The sequence below is a fragment of the Spermophilus citellus genome, assembly GCF_964194105.1.
Source record: "Spermophilus citellus genome assembly, chromosome: 4".
NCBI classification, from domain to species: Eukaryota; Metazoa; Chordata; class Mammalia; order Rodentia; family Sciuridae; genus Spermophilus; species Spermophilus citellus.
In genome coordinates this window covers 136,980,282-136,999,927 of record NC_138185.1, presented here as the reverse complement: position 1 = coordinate 136,999,927, position 19,646 = coordinate 136,980,282, and the positions used below count along the sequence as shown (strand labels likewise).

At 41.5% G+C, this 19,646-nt stretch overlaps 1 protein-coding gene across 1 annotated transcript in view; it reads right to left on the bottom strand.

The window, feature by feature from the left end:
• The window catches only part of EHD4 (EH domain containing 4), a 90,027-nt gene that overhangs the window by 55,082 nt on the left and 15,299 nt on the right, over positions 1-19,646 (bottom strand). The window contains exon 2 of the mRNA XM_081289429.1: positions 11,255-11,431. Within this exon, the coding sequence (XP_081145555.1) occupies positions 11,255-11,431 (177 nt within the window). The remainder of the gene's footprint in view (positions 1-11,254; positions 11,432-19,646) is intronic.

Here is a 19,646-nt window from a genome sequence, read left to right as displayed (position 1 = left end):
TAGAAGTTCCCTGGCAGCAGACAACTGGGCTGTGGCTGGGTCCTTGGATGAGCTTTTCTAAGCCTCTTTCCTATCTCTCATTGCCTGATGCCACTTCCTTCTTCTGACTGTGGTCCTTCCTGTTCTGGTTTTAGTCAGTTACCTTTTTGATGGCCTCATGGAAGCAGATTGGGGTAGGAGGAAAATTCTGGCCTGGGGATTGGCAGACCTGGGCTCAGTTTCTGCTTAGTCTTTGCCAATGATTTTCATGGGCCCTGGACAAGGGCCTCCCTCTTTGGACCTCAGTTCCTCATGTGTGCTGGAGACACTCTGGACCAGAAACTGGTGATGTTCTTTGTAGCTTTACCACTGTAAACTCTATGAGTAACAGCAGGAAGCACTTTGTTACTTCCAACCCAGGCAAGAGAGCCTGGTCTGGATCTTTGTTAGGTCCTGTGTATGTTTTAAGGAGGAAACAGGAGTGCCTCTCCTTTTCCTGTCCTATCAGTGGCCAACTTCTTTCTCTGTGTGGCAGAAAGCTTGAAAACACTTGATAACAGCTCAATTCTTCCATTCAGTGGAAGTGGTGGGGATTACTCACAAAGTAACTATGCTGGGAATTCGGGACAGGGAGGCCGCCCAGCCTCCACAGTGCCTATGAACAGACTGACTCCACAGGCAGGGGAGGGCAGCCCAAGCCCGGGTTACCAATTTGACATTTCAACATCACTTTGCTTCAAGGTGCTCAGGACAAGTTTTTCCATACATTCTTTCCTATCTTTCCAAATCATCCCAGGAAGGCAGGGGAAAGGAGGATCCTTTCTCAGGTGGAAAACTTGCAGCACAAAGCAGGAAGACAACTTGAGGCTATGTGCTAATGCATGGCTGACTGGGGACTAGAGACCTAAACTACTTTTTTTGCAGTCCTGGGGTTGAACCCAGGGCCTCATACAATGCTAGGCAAGCACTCTACCATGAACTACATTCCCAGCCAGCAACTTAGCATTTTTGATATCAGACAAATAGAAAGCAACCCATTTAGTTAAATATGCAATGTTAAAAATAGAGGGTCAAGAGAGGCACATAATGTGATCCCAGCGACTTGGGGAGGCTAAGGCAGGAGGGTTGAGAGTTCAACCTGGCATCAACAACTTAGTGAGGCCCTAAGCAACTCAGCAAGACCCTGTCTCTAATAAAATATTTTAAAAAGGACTGGGGTTGTGGCTCAGTGGTTAAACTCCCCTGGATTCAATCCCTGGTACCCCCCCCCAAAAAAAAAAGGGGAGGGAGGTTGAGTAAATTTAAAATAAATTGCTCATTTCTGCTTTTCCCTCCCTACCCCTGCACCCTGAACTCCACTGCCCAATGCCAAGAAAGATTTGTGAGTAAAGCATATAGGGATTGCCAAGCACCGTTTGTAAATTCACAGAGCAAAACACAACTAACTACCCAGTTGTCTAGAACTAGGAGAGGAACTGAGTTCTAAGCACATCTGGGGTGGCCCCCATTTCTTGTCATTTCCTCCTTTCTATCAAGCAGCCCAAGACATTTGATGATGCTAAACATATTGCACCTACATGAAACTATTTTACACAAACTGTTCCCATGGGGAGGCTGATGTTTCTCCAAAACCACAAGCTCACACTCAGTATCAATTTTTCCAAAACATAAACCCTTAGATTTTGGTGTGTGGCTGACACAGGGATTCAAAATTTACATACTGTTCACTCCCTGTGTATAAAGAAACGGCATTTTAACAGCTCCCAGGCTTCCTGACGCAACAGCAGAGGCTAAATGTGCGAGCCAGAGAGAAAAAGGCAGTGCAATGAGCTGATGTCACCACACGACACATAAGGGAGCCAGGCCAAGGGCCTAGACAACTGCCAAGGGGAGGAGGAGGAGGAGAGCGAGCCCTTAGGGGCACATGAGAGGGGCCGCTGAAGTTGTGTGTGCAAAGCTGGATCCTACTCCATGAAAGAGCACGGGTGGGGTTGGGCAGGAGAGCACAGAGCACCAGTGAGCACTCAGTCCCCAAGGCTGCCACAGCTGCACTGTAAAGCTAGAACCATAAAGTACTCTACCACTGAGACACATCTCCAGCCCACAGATGTATTCTCAAAAACCATTGGGCTGGGGATGTGGCTCAAGCGGTAGCGCGCTCGCCTGGCATGCGTGCGGCCCGGGTTCGATCCTCAACACCACATACCAACAAAGATGTTGTGTCCGCCGAAAACTAAAAAAAAAAAAAATTTAAAACAACTCTCACTCTCACTCTCTCTTTAAACAAAACAAAACAAAACAAAACAAAAAAACCATTTAGCCAGGTATGGTGGTGCTACATGCCTAGAGTCCCAGAGACCTGGGAAGCCTAGGCAGAGGATCACAAGCTTGAGTCCAGCCTGGACAACTTAGTGAGATCTTGTCTTAAAATAGGAAAAATTTAGAGGACTGAGAGTACAGTTCAGTGGCAGAATGCTTTCCTTGCATGTGCCGAGCCCAGGGTTAGATCCTCAGTACCACAAAAGAAAAAGCAAACAAATAAAAATCCACATTTTATTGTAATCAGAAAGTGCCTAATGCTTCTCTATCAATCATGTTTTACTCTCTTCATTCAGAAAGGAAGGTAGGAAGCAAGCTCACTTGTTGTATCCATCACAGTCGGTGCAGGCGAGGCCTGTGCCTTTCTGCTGAAATGTTTCCAAACACAGATTTGCTGTTCCAGGATGGATTTCCTACTCCTTCCTGAATGATTAACACAAAGTGCATCTGTGCCTGGCCTTCTCCACATGAAATATGTGGACATGTGTTGGTCAGAACCGTAGCTGACCTGATGAGCTTTGTTTTCAAAAGTCAAAGAAGGGAAGGGAGGAACCAAGATTCTTAGCTGGGTCCCCATTCCATGTCACCTCCAAATCTAGGGAAGGTCGGGGTAGCAGATAGAAGTGGTTGACACCCTAATGGCACAGGCTGTAGGGTTTTGGGCATGTTGCCAGGAGTCCTGACTCATAGTAAAGTGAGAGGCGAGAGAATAGATTACTTAAAATTGCTTCTCAATGCTAAAATTCCAAGTCAATGATCATTTTTTTTTCACAGATGAGGTTTTTTTTTTTTTGTTTGTTTGTTTTTGTTTTTTTTTTTTGGTGCTGGGGATTAAACCCCAGGGTCTTGTGCATGTGAAGCAAGCACTCTACCAACTGAGCTATATCCCCAGCCCCATAGATTTATAAGATGAGATTTTATAAATACCAAATAATCATATTAGATATTATAATAATCAAATTTGGATCAAATTAGCCCTGAGGAGAATCAAACTTTTTAAAATGTAGTTCAGCTGAGGAAAGAGACAACTTTGTATAAAGAAAAAATGGCTTTAGAAGAGACATAACATGATGGGGCTTCTCCAACGAGAGGGCAGAAAGACTGGCTGGAAAGGAGAGTTCAGTGATCAGTTTTTCAAGAATTCAACTTGTAAAAGAACCTTAACACTGACTGAATTTTTAATGAAACAGTGATGTCTGTGGCGTTTGTAATAACAATAAACTAGCAGCAGCATTTACTGACCTCTTACCATGTGTCAGGTCTGTTCTAAGCATTTCCTCTGCACATGAACTCAATCTTTCCACAATTCAAGGGGCCTATGGGCTGGGAGCTGTCATCTTATAAAGAAGAAGACTGGGGCCCAGAGAGTCCATATGCTGTAACTTGCCAAATCTCATGGCCAACAAGAGACAGAACTGGGATACTGTTAGCCTGGCAGTTCTGCCTGTGGAGTCCAGGGTCTTAGCTATATGGCTACTAATACCTCATGCTTTTGAGGTAATAGTAGGGGAAAATGTCAGGTCCTCATCCCTGATACTTCTGGAACTGACCGAAACACACTGGTGTCACCAGGACCTGTGTGCTCAGTATGCTGTTGGCTGGGTCCATTCCTTCTAACTTGCCTCCTCATGATTTTGAATCATGATTTTTGTGTGCCTTTAGCACACACAGGGAAATATCTTGAAACATGAGTGACATGCCACAGTCCTGGAGCTCTTCTCCCAGGGGCTACCTTGTGGGGCTTGCTCTCTACCTGGTCGTATGGAGGGTAGGGGCAGTGAACAGAAGGCAGATGTGTGTTTTTACCAATTTTCCTCGTGTAGGTCTCTAAACCTCTCTGAGCAACTATTACAAGGTTAGCTATTAGGCTGAAATAAATTTAAACTTACAATGGCGAGAGTATAGAACTGTTTCAAAGCATTTCCTTTGACCCAGCCCATTTTATTCACATGGGTAAAACCAGAGACATTACACATCCATACTAAGTAGGAGAATACATAGGACACAGTCTATAAAAAAGACTTTAACAATTAAATTGTAATAGTTATTACATGGTCCTGCTGCAATGGCTGAGCTAACCTTCCAGTGCCCAGGAAGAACTGAAGTCCACATCTAAACTATATAAAAGCCCCTGGTTGCCCTTTGACTAAATCTTATGAAATTATCACTTTGAAAGGTAAAAGATGGTTGAAGACTGGTGATTTCACATGGTTCAACCTAAACAGTTACTTTTATAAATCCTCTCCTGATGGCCAGTGGTGAAAACTGGGTGCAATGCACCAGCCTAGAGGATCTGTCTGAGCCCAGGGAGTACAGCTAGTTTTCTGGAATGCTGGACCCCTATAGGCAGCTGCCAAACAAGAACAATGATCTGGAAGTCACTTCAAGTCCCAAGGTTAAAAATTAACAGGAAGGGCTGGGGATGTGGCTCAAGCCGTAGCGCGCTCGCCTGGCATGCGTGCGGCCCGGGTTCGATTCTCAGCACCACATACAAACAAAGATGTTGTGTCCGCCGAGAACTAAAAAATAAATATTAAAAAATTCTCACTCTCTCTCTCAATTCTCTCTCTCTCACTCTCTCTTTAAAAAAAAAAAAATTAACAGGAAAAGCTTCGGCAGTTTATTGTGGTTATTATGACAAATGTACTACAAAACATAAACAAAACATAAAACAGTTATCCTTTCAGATTTAAATAAAACTTTTTTTTTCTGCTGTGTCCAGAGTGATTCTTGGCAAAAGCCTGTTTTCCTTAATTTCTGCAGCTAAATTAGGTGGAGAAGTCAGTGTGTGTGTCTTTCCAATGTTGTGGACATATGGCAAGTCATTTTTAAAAAATTTCCCAATGGGCCAGGCACAGTGGTGCACACTTGTAATCCCAGTGGCTCAGGAGGCTGAGGCAGGAGGATCGAGAGTTCAAAGCCAGCCTCAGCAATTTAGCAAGGCCCTAAGCAACTCAGTGAGACCCTGTCTCTAAATAAAATATATAAAAGAGCTGGGAATGTGGCTCAGCAGTTAAACACTTTGGAGTTCAATCTCTAGTACTCCCCCCCCCACCAAAAAAAATTCCCAATGGTAAATAAGTGATTAATAAGTGACTAAATATCTAAAACTCAAATAATAATATTGAATGAACCCTCATTTATTTACATAGAGGTAACAAATGGAGTACAAGTCCAAAACCATACCTGTGTGTTCTATGATGGGCAAATTATCACACAAACCTAAGACAGTGCTTTTCACCATCACTATGAACCATCATCAGGTCTGCCTAAAATGACAGTGCATTGGAGGGACAGTTTAGACTCCTTCAATTCAAAAGGAAGTTTCAAAAATTTAAATCCTAGGGCAAGCGATTAAAGTTATTTTTTAAAAATGGAATTTCTTTTGTGAGAGACTACAATTTAAAAAAATACCAGATTTTAAGACTAAACACAATGTTTCTTAACTATCTGGATTAAAAAGTATTTCTAATTTTTAGAAAAGTAGACTGTGGGAAAAATAACATGCAATTCAGAAGCAGACTGCATGGGAAAATGTCGGTCCTCATCCCTGATACTTCTGGAACTGACTGAAATGCACTGGGGGCGCCAGGGGCTGTGTGCTCAGCGTGCAGCTGGCTGGGTCCATTCCTCCTGGGGTGACCTGCCTCCTGATACACTGTAAAATGTCAATAACCCACTGCAATGGTGCCACTCCAAAAAAGGTGGACCATGGGACTCCTCTCTCAAGGGAAGCAATGGTGAAGTTGTTTTTTTTTTTTTAAGGAAAAAAAAATAAATCTTTTTTCAGAGATGAAATGACTTAGATTATCAGATGTGAAAGTCACACTTGATAATCTAAATAATTTCATCTCTGAAAATTCTTGCATTGTCTCATAATGAGCTTTTGGGGGACAGCCCATAGCTAAACTAAAATACTAGGCCTGGATTCTACCAAACATGGTGAAGTTTCAGAACTCCTTTTGTTGTAGACTCAACTCCTCCTTTTATCGTTCAAGTGTGAACAATTCTATAATTTGCACCTGTCTTTTCAGGAATTCATCTTCATTTCTCAAAAATGCACCACAGTCTTCCGCTAGCCTCTTCAAAAATCAGCCTGGGAGACTGAGATTCAGGCTCCACTGGATTTGCTTAATGCTGGGTGGTGGTGTTCCAAGCATCACCTGGTTCTACCTTGTGAAATACTTGATTCTTCTACTGTTCCCAGAAGGATGCCGAAAAACCAGCCTCTACCTCAGAGCAAAGCCTGTCCAAGGAAGGGACATCACCTTTGTCCTTGGAAAGACCCACAGAGCACTCCTAGGCACATTCCCACCCTGTTAAGTTGTTTATCTACAAATAACAGGAGAGATCTGCTGCGCCAGGCGTCCCAGACTCAGGCTAGTGAGGATCCATAGCAACCCCCTAGCAGCCACCAATCAGCATGAGACAGGGAAATACCTGGGATGCCAGATGACCCTCCCAGTAGTTTATGGTGGTTGATAACATGTTGGGAAACCATGTAGTTCAGCACGTACACCCATCTTGGCTTAAATCAATCAGATCAAATAAATCCCCCTCTTGTAGTAACCAATCACCCCTACCCAAATTGTTCCCGCCAGTGAATGTGCTAATCATGTTTTAGCGTTGTTATTTGATTTTCCCGTGGTGTGTGATGATTTGCTAAGAGATGCTATGATGTATGTGAAGTCCCTGCCTTCCCCAAAGAGTGTATAAAACTGCTGCAAACCCTGGGCTCGGGCCTCTCAGCGTCACCAGTTGCTGTTTGTGCGCGCATGGAGGACTGAGCTAGCTCACAATAAACACCTCTTTGCTGTTTACATAGATCTTGGTCTCTGGTGGTCTTTTGGGGGTCCCGAATTGGAGCATAACAATGCTACAGTCATGTAAGTGTGATTGAGCGCCCTGTGCCAACTGACACTCTTTCTTAAATAAGAGCTTTTGTGAAGCAGTAATGTCACGCAGATATCGTCACTGCTTGATCAGGCTGTCTGCTCTAACATGTGCTATGAATTTCCATGAGGCACATCCCTTACACATAAGCCTTTGTCAGTGCTTAGCTAGGCACAGGGTGGTAAACAGGAAGGGGAAACCTGAATTCTAGTCCTGATTCTGCCTGTTTTTGACAGCCTCTTCTTGAATAAACCATTTTTTTTTCTGCTTCTAGTTTTCTTACCTATGAATTGGACATTGTGTTGTCTATCAACCCCTCAAGCATTATGTAGATGAAACTGTGAACTACACCTTGGGGAACAATCACTATCATCTCTACCATCTTTGCTGGAAGGCAATTTTGGGGATAGCCCTGAAGTAAAACAGGGGCACGGACTCAATCCTAATGCCATTCTATTGGGCAGCTCAGTATTATCTATGGAGAGACTCTCTGGACAGATGGCCTGGGATCTAGTCCCAACACTGCTACTTATTGGGGAGTGACCAAATGGAAATTAAATTAACTCCTCTATGCCTCAATTCCTCTTCTGTATCTTGGGTATAATGGTAGAAGCCATGCCAAAGGATTTTTATGAGAATTTAAAGCCAAAACACCTCAGCTTTCTGTGTTTAATATACAAGTAAAGTTTGGAACAGTACCTGACACATGGTAAATATTATATAATTATTTCCTCTTATTTTGCATATTATTCTAAACTCAATTAATAGTTGATTATATAATGCATGAATTATTTCCAGCAAGTTTTAAATTCTGAGATAACATTGCCATTCAAAATCCTTCCTGAATACTTCCATACTTATCTGATGTGTGTTTGAGATTTAAAAAACACACAGTTTTAATTAGGGAAGTAAATCATTTGCCCAAGTCAGACAGGCCAATAACTACTTTTCCTGCTTTTGCCTTTGTGAATACATAAAATGAGAATTTGAAAAAAGCGGCAGCTTATTTCTTTTTTAAACCTTTGCCAGGCAAAAAAGTACAAGACGAAGGGCCGTGGTAATGAAACCTTAATATTCCAGAGCAGTCTTTCAGGGGGATGGATCCTGTGCCTTGTACTTTCCGGAGCCACCGGAACCTCCCAGGGCCAGTCCTGGGACAGGAAGTCTGAGCTGTTGCCTGCCCCCTGTGCAGAGCTCAGGGATGCCCTGATGGGGGTGCTTCCTGTACTACTTCCCCTCAACGCTATTGCACACAACCCAGGAGATTCAGGGAGTTGATACTCTGAGGCTCTCCCACCTTGGGCTCAGCCTCTGCTTCTCTCACAAGAAGAAGCTGCCACATAGTTGCTCTGGAGTTAAAGGGTAAGCTCCTCTTGGAGAAGAGAATCCTGAGTGGCAGCAGGGAAGTCATCTGGACAGTGTTCTGCAAGTCACTGTTAGTAATAAGATGGAACTTCTCCATGACTCCATCCACGTCATCGTATGCTCCTGCTCATCCCACTGCCAAGTTCCCTTGCTGCTGCTTGGAAGTTTTCTTTGATTTGCAACAGAGAGCATCTAGATGCCTAGAGTGCATCTGTTTTCTGTGAAAACTTTTTCACAGAAGGCACCTGTGGAGGCTGCCATGGCTGCACTCAGCAGCGCTGCTGCGTAGTGTTAGGCACATGTTTATTCCAGCATCCACGTGAATGGTGCCCCCTGGAGTTGTGCAAGGAGGCACCTCAGCCTTTGGGAGGGCAGCAGTCAGCAGGGAGGATCCGATCCTATTTTTAGAAACATCTAGAAAGGAGAAGTGCAGCTCAAGCTGCTGTCTGTCAGTCTGTCAGAGCCAATCCTACTTCCTCTCCCGAAACAGGCTAGAACTGCTCTTCCAGCTTTCCTCTTCCTATGACTGACGTGTTCCCTCAATCTCTAAAGCTAGACATGCAAAAGAAAAAAATGGAGAGGCAGGTGGAGGCTGATAAGGAAGAAGAAAAGGGGTTTTAAAAACAAAGAAAGTATGGACATTTTAATAATATCAATTCTTTCCATCCATGAACATGATTTCTTGGATAGGACCCCAAAAGCATAGGAAACAAAAGCAAAAACTGATAAGCAGGATTACTTCAAACTAAAAGCATCTGTACAGCAAAGGAAACAATCAAACCAAGTGAAGAGACAACATACAGAATGTGAAAAACTATTTGCCAGCTATTCATCTGACAGAGGTTCAATACCCAGAATATACAAAGAACTCTAAAAACTTAACAGCTGGTGGCACATGTCTGTAATCCCAGGAACTAAGGAGGCTGAAGCAGGAGAATCTCAAGTTCAAAGCCAGCTTTAGCGAGGCCCTAAGCAACTTAGGGAGACCCTGTCTCAAAAATTAAAAATAAAAAGAATTGGAAATGTGGCTTAGGGGTTAAGATTTCCTGGATTAAATCCCTAGTACCAAAACAAAACAAAAAACATGCACACACAAAACCAAAACTAAAACTTAACAACAAAAAAAACAAGTAATCCAGTTAAAAAATGGTCTGAATAGACATTTCTCAAAAAAAGAAACACAAATGGGCAATAACTGTGTGAAAAAATGCTCAACATTATTAGCCAATAAGGTAATAAGAATCAAAACAATGAGAACCATCTCACTCCAGTTAGGTGACTATTACCCAGAACAAAGAACAAACAAGCAAACAAACAACAATAACCACCAAATGCTGGCAAGGATGTGGGAGAAAAAGGAACTGTTATACACTGCTGGTGGGAAGGTAAACTGATACAGCCATTATGGAATACCATATGGAAGTTTCTAAAAAAACTAAAAGTAGATCTACCATATGTTCCAGCTACATCACTCCTGGGTACAGATTCAAAGGAAATGAAGTCAGCATACAACAAGAGATCCTGAATGCCCATGTTTATTGCAGCACTCTTCACAATAGCTAATATATGGAATCAGTTCAGCTGCCTATCAAAAAATATACATATATGTATATATACACACACATATATGTGTATTATTTTGTCATAAAGAAGAATAAAATTCTGTCATGTGCAGCAAAATGGACGGAACGGAAGACATCATGTTAACCAAAATAAACCAGACACAGAAAGACAAGTATCTCAAGTTTTCTCTTATATATGAAAACTAAATAAAAACAAAATCAAAAACAATCAGTGGAGGGCACAAAAAAAGAAAGGCAGGCTAGGAGTAGCAAAGAGGTAGGGAAAGTCATAACAGCAGAATGTGTGCTAAGGCAGAGCTGCAGATGAGGCTGGGTCGCTCTCCCCACACAGTGCCAACACCCACTGACTTCACTGGGAACTCTGCTGAAAGATTATGGGGATGGTACAAATAAAACACATCTCTAATTAAGATGGAACTAATCCCACAACTTTTTTAAAAAATATATTTTTTAGTTGTAGATGGACACAATATTTTATTTTTATGTGGTGCTGAGGATGGAATTCAGTGCTTTCCACATGTGAGGTGAGCACTCATACCACTGAGCTACAACCTCACAAAGTTGTGCCCTAATCCCACAACTTTGTATCTATAAAATAATAAAATTAATGTTTTTTGATTTTACTCTATTTCCCCTGCCCTCCATAGAACAAGGAAGCAGCTCAAAGTACCATAACCAAAACAAAAGGAACAGCCAGGGAGGTGAGGTGACCTATCCTGAGTCAGCAGACTAAATCCAGATGTCAGAAGAAACTTAGGTATCCACTGGGATAAGCCCCCTGACTGCAGGAAGCCCGGGCACTTCGTGGCATTCAGCCACCACTTAACATGACTAGAGACAGGGCAACCTGATCCATTTCAATTTATTAGAAATTGTTCTGTGAAGTCTTATAAATGTCCAGTCTTGGGACTTAGCTCTGGTCAATGAAGCCACCCAGAACAGGTATAAATATTGATGTCCTCTGGTAGACTAACAGATATTTGAACACAACTAGCATATTCTCTTTGACTTTTCTCTTCTAGAAACTATTGTTCTATTTTTGAATCTTTACATGCAATTGGCAATAAAAAAAGTTTAAACATCCTGACCAAAAATGACAGTTTGCTGGTCCTTACCGATTCAGGAAGGCATTTCCAAAGCGACTAAGCTTCCGAAATGGCTTTTTGGGGTCCACGACTAATGCATTCCCAGGGGTACTGCCCTCAGTCTCCCCATACATCACAGCGATGAAGGAATCGGTGGTGGGCTCTGGACCAATCCTCATGCCTGGGAAATCCTGCTCCAGTAGGTATCTGGGAAAAGAGAAAGGAAAAGAAAGCAGAGCAGTTGTCACAAAATGAAAGGTCAGAAAGCTGCCTGGGGTTACCAATGTTTTACATAATCATTTAAAAATTTGAAAATATTAACTTCAAGAAAAGGAGATCGGCCCTTAAAGCTTGAAATTTTTTTGAAGTATTTTTTCCCACCATTATGAGGAACCTGGTGAAAGAGTCAGACTTCTTGTGGACTTAATTAGGCCTTCTGAAGGTATTCCTGCTCAGCACGGCAATTCTTGTTTGTGATTCCACTGATGCAGCAGAAGCCACCAAGAGAAGTGCCTGCCCCATGGCTCCTGTGCTCAGGCTCCTGCTCAGGCTCACCTCAACTGAGCTGCAAGCAGGCACAGCTTCTCTATGGTCCCCAGGCATCCTGTGCCTGCAGTCATCATGGTGCTCACCATGTTACTGCACTCGTCTGTTTATGGGCTCCACAAGGCATTTGGGTGATGGGGGCCTGAGGAATGGGGCTCATGGTACAGTGCTTGTCTGGTATATATGAGATCCTGTGTTTGATCCCCAGCACCACAAAACAATGAAAATAAATAAAGGGGACAGAGTCCTGTCCCAGCCCAGCCAGAGGGATGGATGATCATTCACCTAGGGAAGGAAGGGTTCAAGGAAGAAAACCTGCATGACTTTTTTTTTTGCAGCTCCCCACTGAAATAAACAATTTGGTCCTAAACTATTTGTTTTTAAAAGTCCTGATTGGTCCAAGGATAGAAGGAAAGAACCAAATATCAAATATCAAACACAATTTTACCATCTTTATAAGAATGAGAAATGAAGCTACCCTTTAAACTGTTTTCTTGTAAAGAAAATAGAAATTGATTACCAATCTTAGTAGGCAATAAACCTTTAATTGGTGTGATGCTAGTTTTAACTTTGCCCAAAGTATCTACATTTCTGTGAAGTTGTGGAGCCTTAGAATAGACACATCATTTCAAAGTGTTCCCTAAATTAAGAGTAATTATGGAAAAAAGTCTGGTATAATACCACCTGATGTTTATACTAAGAAGGCACAAAGCCTTCTCTTTGCACTATGACTTAGTCTTTTTTTTTTTTTTTATTAAAGAGAGAGGAAAGGGGGAGAGAGAGAGAGAGAGAGAGAGAGAGAGAGAGAGAGAGAGAGAGAGAGAGAGAGAGAGAGAGAATTTATTTATTTTAGTTCTCGGCGGACACAACATCTTTGTTGGTATGTGGTGCTGAGGATCGAGCCCGGGCCGCACACATGCCAGGCGAGTGCGCTACCGCTTGAGCCACATCCCCAGCCCCAATGACTTAGTCTTTACAACATTCTCGGGTGGGTGATAACACTATCCTCATTTTGAAGGTGGGAACATTGAGGCATCAGAGGCTAAGTAACTTGTCTAAGGTCACACAATAAATGTTTGAGAGGAAATTGAATGCAGGCAGTTTGACTTCTGAATTTGAGCTCTCTTTTTTGTTTTCACTTTGTTTTGAGAAGGATCTTGCTATGTTGCCCAGGCTGGCCTTAAACTCCTGGTCTTAGGTAATCCTCCCACCTTGGTCTCCTGAGTAGGTAGGACTACAGGTTTATGCCACTGTGCCCAGCTCTCCAGATGGGTTTAAACTTGGCCTTGAGTGAGTGGCTTGCTCAGAGACGAGAAGCACAACGGACATTCAAGACCCTCACCCAGGGTATGCCACTAAGTATAAGGCTTCCTCTATTTTCTCTAATTAAGGGAAAAGGGCTCTCCAAACTGTCCCCCATGCAGTCCTCTGGCCTCCGTGATGATGCAGGCCAGTTCTCCTCATCCTCTCTAGAGAAAAGTTGGATTAAGAATGTGCTATTGTTTCAAAGCATGTTCATATAAAATTTAATACTGTTTTTCAAAACTCTTTCAATGAAAACCTTAGTGCATCTAAGAACCCAGTAAATATCCTCAGGAGCAGAATTGTCCTCATTGATAAATTCTTCAAAAATTACACACAAATCGTAGGAGCATTGGTACAAGTGACTGGGAGAATGTCTCACAGTCTGTGAAACTGCAGCATTCAAAGTGTCTCCAGAGCATGTGGATTTCAAATGCCCAGATGAATATGGAATTCAGGCTCACAGCCACTCTGGGATCTCAAGTCTGAAGTCATTTGGCAGCAAAGCTAGAATTCAAAGTCTCATTGCATACCCTGCAATGTCCAGTTTAATTTCTATGCCCTGTGGCTGGGATGAGGGTAGGCCCTGAGGCCCTGGGAAGAAACTGAGGAAGGCAGCCAGTGCTGAGCTCCCTGAGGCACACAGTTCCCAACTCACAAAAGGGTCATGTCCAAGGGTTGGTTTGACACCTGATGAGCCAGTTCCATAGGCTCGGTGTTAACAGCAGAGGGTGGCTGGACCAGCCAGCCTACAAAAGATCACACATACAGTAAAACAGACAACCAGACAAGAGGTGTATCAGCTTCTGGGATAAGGACTCAGGGTTGAGTCTCACCCTGAATGGCTTGCTGCCATAGGGCTCCTCCTCTGACCTGGGCAGGAGGAAGTCCTTCAGGTTCCAGACCCGGTAAAGAAAAATGGGCCGTGGGCAGGAATGAGAGGGCATGCGCATGGTGTAGTAAGGCAGTGGGTCCCCAGTTGGACAACTCATGTGTAAAGTGTATTTAAGTTGATGACCACTGAGGAGAAGTTACTGAATTATCTTCTAAGTTTCACTTATATAAGAGCACAGCAAATTCTATTAATTTTGAATAACAGGAGTTTCAGGGGAAAACCTCAATTATAAAATTATTTAAAGAAGAGCAGGTGTTTCCTACTTTCACGTTTATGTGACAATAAAAGCTAGAGTTTCCTAAGTAGCTAGCCTGCCAGACAACTTTAATGTCAACTTATTTTTAAAGCAGGCTGCAAATATGAAACAATGCGAAGTACAAGGGGCCCCCTCAATGGTGACCTTGGTGAATTATTCAGTCTCTGGGTCCCAGATACAGAGGAAGAACTAGAACTAGGAGGAATCACTGCACTATAAAACTTGCTTAGGTTATTAATTTGTTTAGTGATACTTTCTCCCAAAGGTAATAAAAAGTCAAAATTCAATGTTCAATTTCATTATCAAAATAATACAAATTAAAGACATAGAATATTAACAACTTTTTTTTTAAAAAAACATAATACTGAATGCCAGTGAGGGTCTTATGAAATACACATCCTTAGCTATGTTGGTGGAGAACAGTTGGTATGATCTTACTGCAAAGGAATTTGCAGGATAAGGAGTATTTACATCAGGGAGCCCTTATGAGTTTGTTGCCTGTCACCTACTATGGGGGTGAGTTGTGGGCCTATTTTCTCTTTTCCCATGGATTGTCACTTTCTGCAGGGCACAGCCTACAGATTCAGTACTTTAGACCTCAGTCTTTGGAGTCATTTTATCTAACCCCTTATCTTTACAGGGGAAGAGAGTATGGATTAGTGCAGGAAAGTGACTTATTGTTGGTCAGACTCAATGGCCACAGGACCCGGAGCCCCTTCCTTCTGGCCCAAGGCTTTTGCTCTTGCGTCAGGCTCAGCTCCATGACCTTGAGACCCTCCTAGTCCCCAGCTCACTGGCACCCTCAGTAGGACCTGTCAGACACATGAGTTAATATAACTCTAAGCTGACTGCTCTGAAGTGTCCACTGACATGCAGACATGCCACACTGCTGGGCAGGCAGGCACATGTCAAAGCAGCAAGGAAACTAAAAACAACCAAGATAATGACGTGGAAAAAGTGACATTGAAGTGATGAAGTTCAAAAGTAGCAACCTGGAAGGGAAGGGTCGGAGGGGATCCTGAGGTATGATGGACCCTAAAGGATTAGCCTCGCAGCCACATGGACCAGGCTGATCCACTGTTTAAACCCTTTTATGAACCCCTCAGGGACTTTCCCCAAACTAGGAGTCCCAGGGATTCTGTGGGTTATCTACAATAACAAAAGTTCAAAGAACAAGGGGCCACAGGAACACTACAGAAAATAATCCACCATGACTCTGAGCCAAGCAGCCCACTCCACAGGCATCCTGTATGTTAGAGGCTTGATTCTTGTCCTTGGAGCCACTGTGTTCCCCTTTCCTGTGTTCTCAGGGAGGCCTGCCAACTCAAGTGGTGATTATTCTGAGGTATTTGAGCCAAGCCATTAACATAAAAAGGTACGGACATTTGGATTCCAAGCAGCTGTGCGGAAGAGGCAGGGTGGACAGAAGACCTGACCTCTCCTTGTCCCTGTCCAACAAGGTCCCCAGTCCAGCCTCATCCAAGTGGCTCCTGGGCACATGAGCTGCCAAAGCTACACTCAAGGAGTTGCTTTGACACAAGTGTATACGTGGGTGGTATCTCTTTAATTGCTTAGGCTGGAGCAAATTCCTTAAACTTCATAGAAAGAATGTCTTTTGTGACAAAGGGAAGAAAAAATTCTCAGGACAACAAAAAGTTTCTTAACACCCCCAAGCACCATTTTCTTGAAGGTGGGCCTAACAATGACTAAAAAATAAGCACCATAAGAGTGACATTATTTTAGCTAAGTGCCATTTCCATGTAGCCTTAAATTGGAAATGCTTAACCTTCAACAAATACTGAAAGACAAATAAAAGGAAAAAAAAAACCTAACAGAATTCTATAAATGCTTCCCAAGCAATGAACATGCTCAAATAGAAGCACACACTTGTGCCAGGCACAGTTGTCGCACACCTGTAACCTCAGCTACTTGTGAGGCTCAGTCAAGAGGGTGGCAAGCTTGAGGCCAACCTCAGCAACTTATTGAGCCTGTCTCAGAAAAAAAAAAAAAAAAAGTTGAGGGGCATATTTAGATCAGTGGTAGCACACTTACCTAGCATGCACAGGGTCTTGAGTTCAATCCCAAAAACTGAGGTGGGGTGTGGGAGAGTGACATTATTCAATGATAGATACCCAAAATTCTGGTTGTAAACTTTTGTTACCCCTGGGGATTCTTCATGCATTCTCTCTGGGTTTTGTCTATCACACTTGTGTTTGGAATAGGAAGAGATGTAGTATGATTTTTAGTAACACATGTCCCTAATATTTGAGGACGTGGTATTGGTATGTGCTAAATTTTTTTTTTTTTTTTTTTTTTTTTTTTTTTTGTACAGGAGCTTGAACTCAAGACCTCAGCATGCTAGGCAAGCATTGCTACCACCACTCAGCTACATACTTAGCCATTGAAAAAAGTTACTTAGAGACAGGAGTCTTGTTAAATTGGTGAGACTGGCCTCAAACTCTTGATCCTCCTGCCTCAGCCTCCTAAGTAGCTGGAATTACAGACATGTACTACTGTGCCTGCCAAGTTGTGCTAAAGTCTTTACATGAATAATCTCATCTCATCCTAACTACTTTACGGGTAGTTTATTATTTTTACTCCCATTTTACAAATGAGGAACTTAAGGCTCAAACAGGTTAAGTGTTTTATTAAAAGGCAGTATTTCTTTCTAGTCCTGCATTAAATCAGAGCATGAGAGGCTGAGTCAGCCTCCAATGGCAATGTTTACAGGAACATGTTTTGTGAATCATAACAAATAGACAAATGGAAGATTTAAAAATAGGTATTCAATATGTACTCTAAAAAATAATACAGCATATATATTTGAGGTATTGTTTGAGCATTAATTTAACATTATCAAATCAAAGTCCAGAGAAATGATTTGATGAAAAACAGGAAATATGTTTGTGCCTACAAAGGCATCAATTAACTTATTAGTATGTCTGAAATATTTTTCAAAAGAGCACGAAACTAAACCAACAGTCACCTCATTCCTTTGAGTATTACTAAGGTTTAAACCATATAGATATAAAGGAAGCTTAACAGGAAGGACAACTTTGAGTTCAGTGGAGAAGTGCTATTCCTTTATTTTTAAATTAGGACTAAGTTCAAACATATTTATGATAAATTTTGGGAAGTTTCACATAATATATTTTTATTGAAATACTTGCTCCACTATTCCACCAGGAAAGAGATAGGAAAGAAAAGGTTAGTCCTTCCACCCTGATTTCTTCTAAACTTAGAAATGTTTTTTTAAAAAAATAAGTTTGTATATATATATATATATATATATATATATATATATATATATGTTTAGTTGTTGACTTTTATTAATTTATATATAGTGTGACTCAAACCCAGTGCCTCACACATGCTAGGCAACCACTTTACTACTGAGCTACAACTCCAGCCCTAAACTTGAAAATGTTTTTAAAGCACTTTCCATCATTTAATCCATCCTTGTATTTAACACAAAGCAGCAGAACTAGGAGAAGAATCTAACACTGATTACTGAAAAAATCTTATCAAATGGTCCAGGGCATATAATATTCCCTGGTAAACAAGTATTACCTCTATCACTGCTACTTCTAGATACCATCAGACAGCACGTTATTCTATAACTGTGTTGTATGGTTTATGATACATTGCACACATTCATCTTGACATTTCATCCTCACTTTCACTGGAGCAGAAAAATTTTTAATTTTTTAAAAAATTTTTAGTTGTAGATGGACACAATACCTTTATTTTATTTATTTATGTGGTGCTAAGGATGGAGTCCAGTGCTCCAGGCATGTGAGGCAAGTGCTCTACCACTGAGCCACAACCCTAGCCTGGAGCACATATTTTTATCCTTAGCTTATAGAGGAGAAAACTGCTGAGGACAAGCTTAGTAGCTCACATGAGACTACACTAGTTCAAGGTAATGACTACTTTTAGCATTTTGATATATTTCCAGTCATTTCTCTGTGAATAGGATTTTTTTCTTTACAAAACTATAGTCATAAAGTGTCTAAACAACTTTGCATTAGTTTTTAAACATTAATATTTCCTCACAGGATTAAAAATTTGAAGCTGGCCATGGTGGTACATGCCTGTAATCCCAGCTATTCAAGAGGCAATGTCAGGAGGATCGAAAGTTGAGGGCAGTCTCACTCACTGAGTAAGACCATGTCTCAAAATAAAATAAAAAAGGCTGGCAGTGTAGCACAGTGATAATACACTTGCCTTGTATACATGAGGCCCTGGGTTTGATTCCCAGGATTGTAAGAACAAAACAAAACTCTGAAAACGGGAGGGAAGTATGTATCAATGTAGTTTGCCATTTCCTGTTAGGCATTTAACAGTTTTGTTTCTTGGGAGTAGGGTTGTAATTTAGTTGTAGACTACCTACTTAGCATGTGTGAAGCCCTGGGTTCAATCTCAGCATTAAAAACAAATAGCTCTCCTTTCTTGCTATTATAAATAGGCTGAGACAGATATCAGTGAACAAATACATACTTTAAAATTTTAATCTTCTTTGAGGGCTGGGTTTGTAATTCAGTGGTAGAGTGCTTGCCCAGCTCATGTGAGGTATTGGGTTCGATTCTCCACACTACATATAAATAAGTAAAAAAAGTAAAGGTCCACTGACAACTAAAAAAAATATTTTTTCAAAATTTTAATCTTCTTTGAATTATTGAAAAATGAAGTTAGATCTTCATTTCTACTCTTAAAAATTTCCATTTAAAATTCCATGCCTTCCTTAAGTAAGAAGCCTGTTTTATTTTCATTTAGTTAAATCATTGACATATTATCTTTAAGATTGCTTGCTGGTCTTTCAAACTGTTATCTTTGAAACTGCTGTGCCTTCTCAGGGAATGGAAATTAGCCTGTTGAACCAAAACACTGCAATTTATTGGGTGCAGTTTTGTATTGGGTGCAGTCTTGCCCCAGCTTTGACTGGAATTCAAACTACTTTAATGGGAACTACATGGAGTACAATACTATCTAACCTGCTGCCACTACCTATACCCCTCCGTCATGACTTTCAGAGGAGGGTGAGGAAAAGGAGAGGAAGTCTGTTGAAATCAAATCAATTTCTTAAAGTCCTGTATCACCACAGTCTTTCATTTGCTCACACAATGAATATTCATATCTTTGATAACTTATAATTTATGAATCTAACAACAGACTTTAGGTTGCAAATTCTTATCTGCAATATCCACAGGTCTTCATGGTAGAAGGGCTTATATATCACAGCATTTTCCAAAATTACTTGACTATGGAATCCTTTTCAGCCCTCTAAACACTTATTAATTAACCCCATGATTGTATGCTACAGAACACAAGTGAAAAGAAAAGGTAAAATGGCATTCAGCAAAACTCATTAACCATTCTAGTTTTTCAAATAAAATCAATTTTCAAATTAATAAGAGATAGAT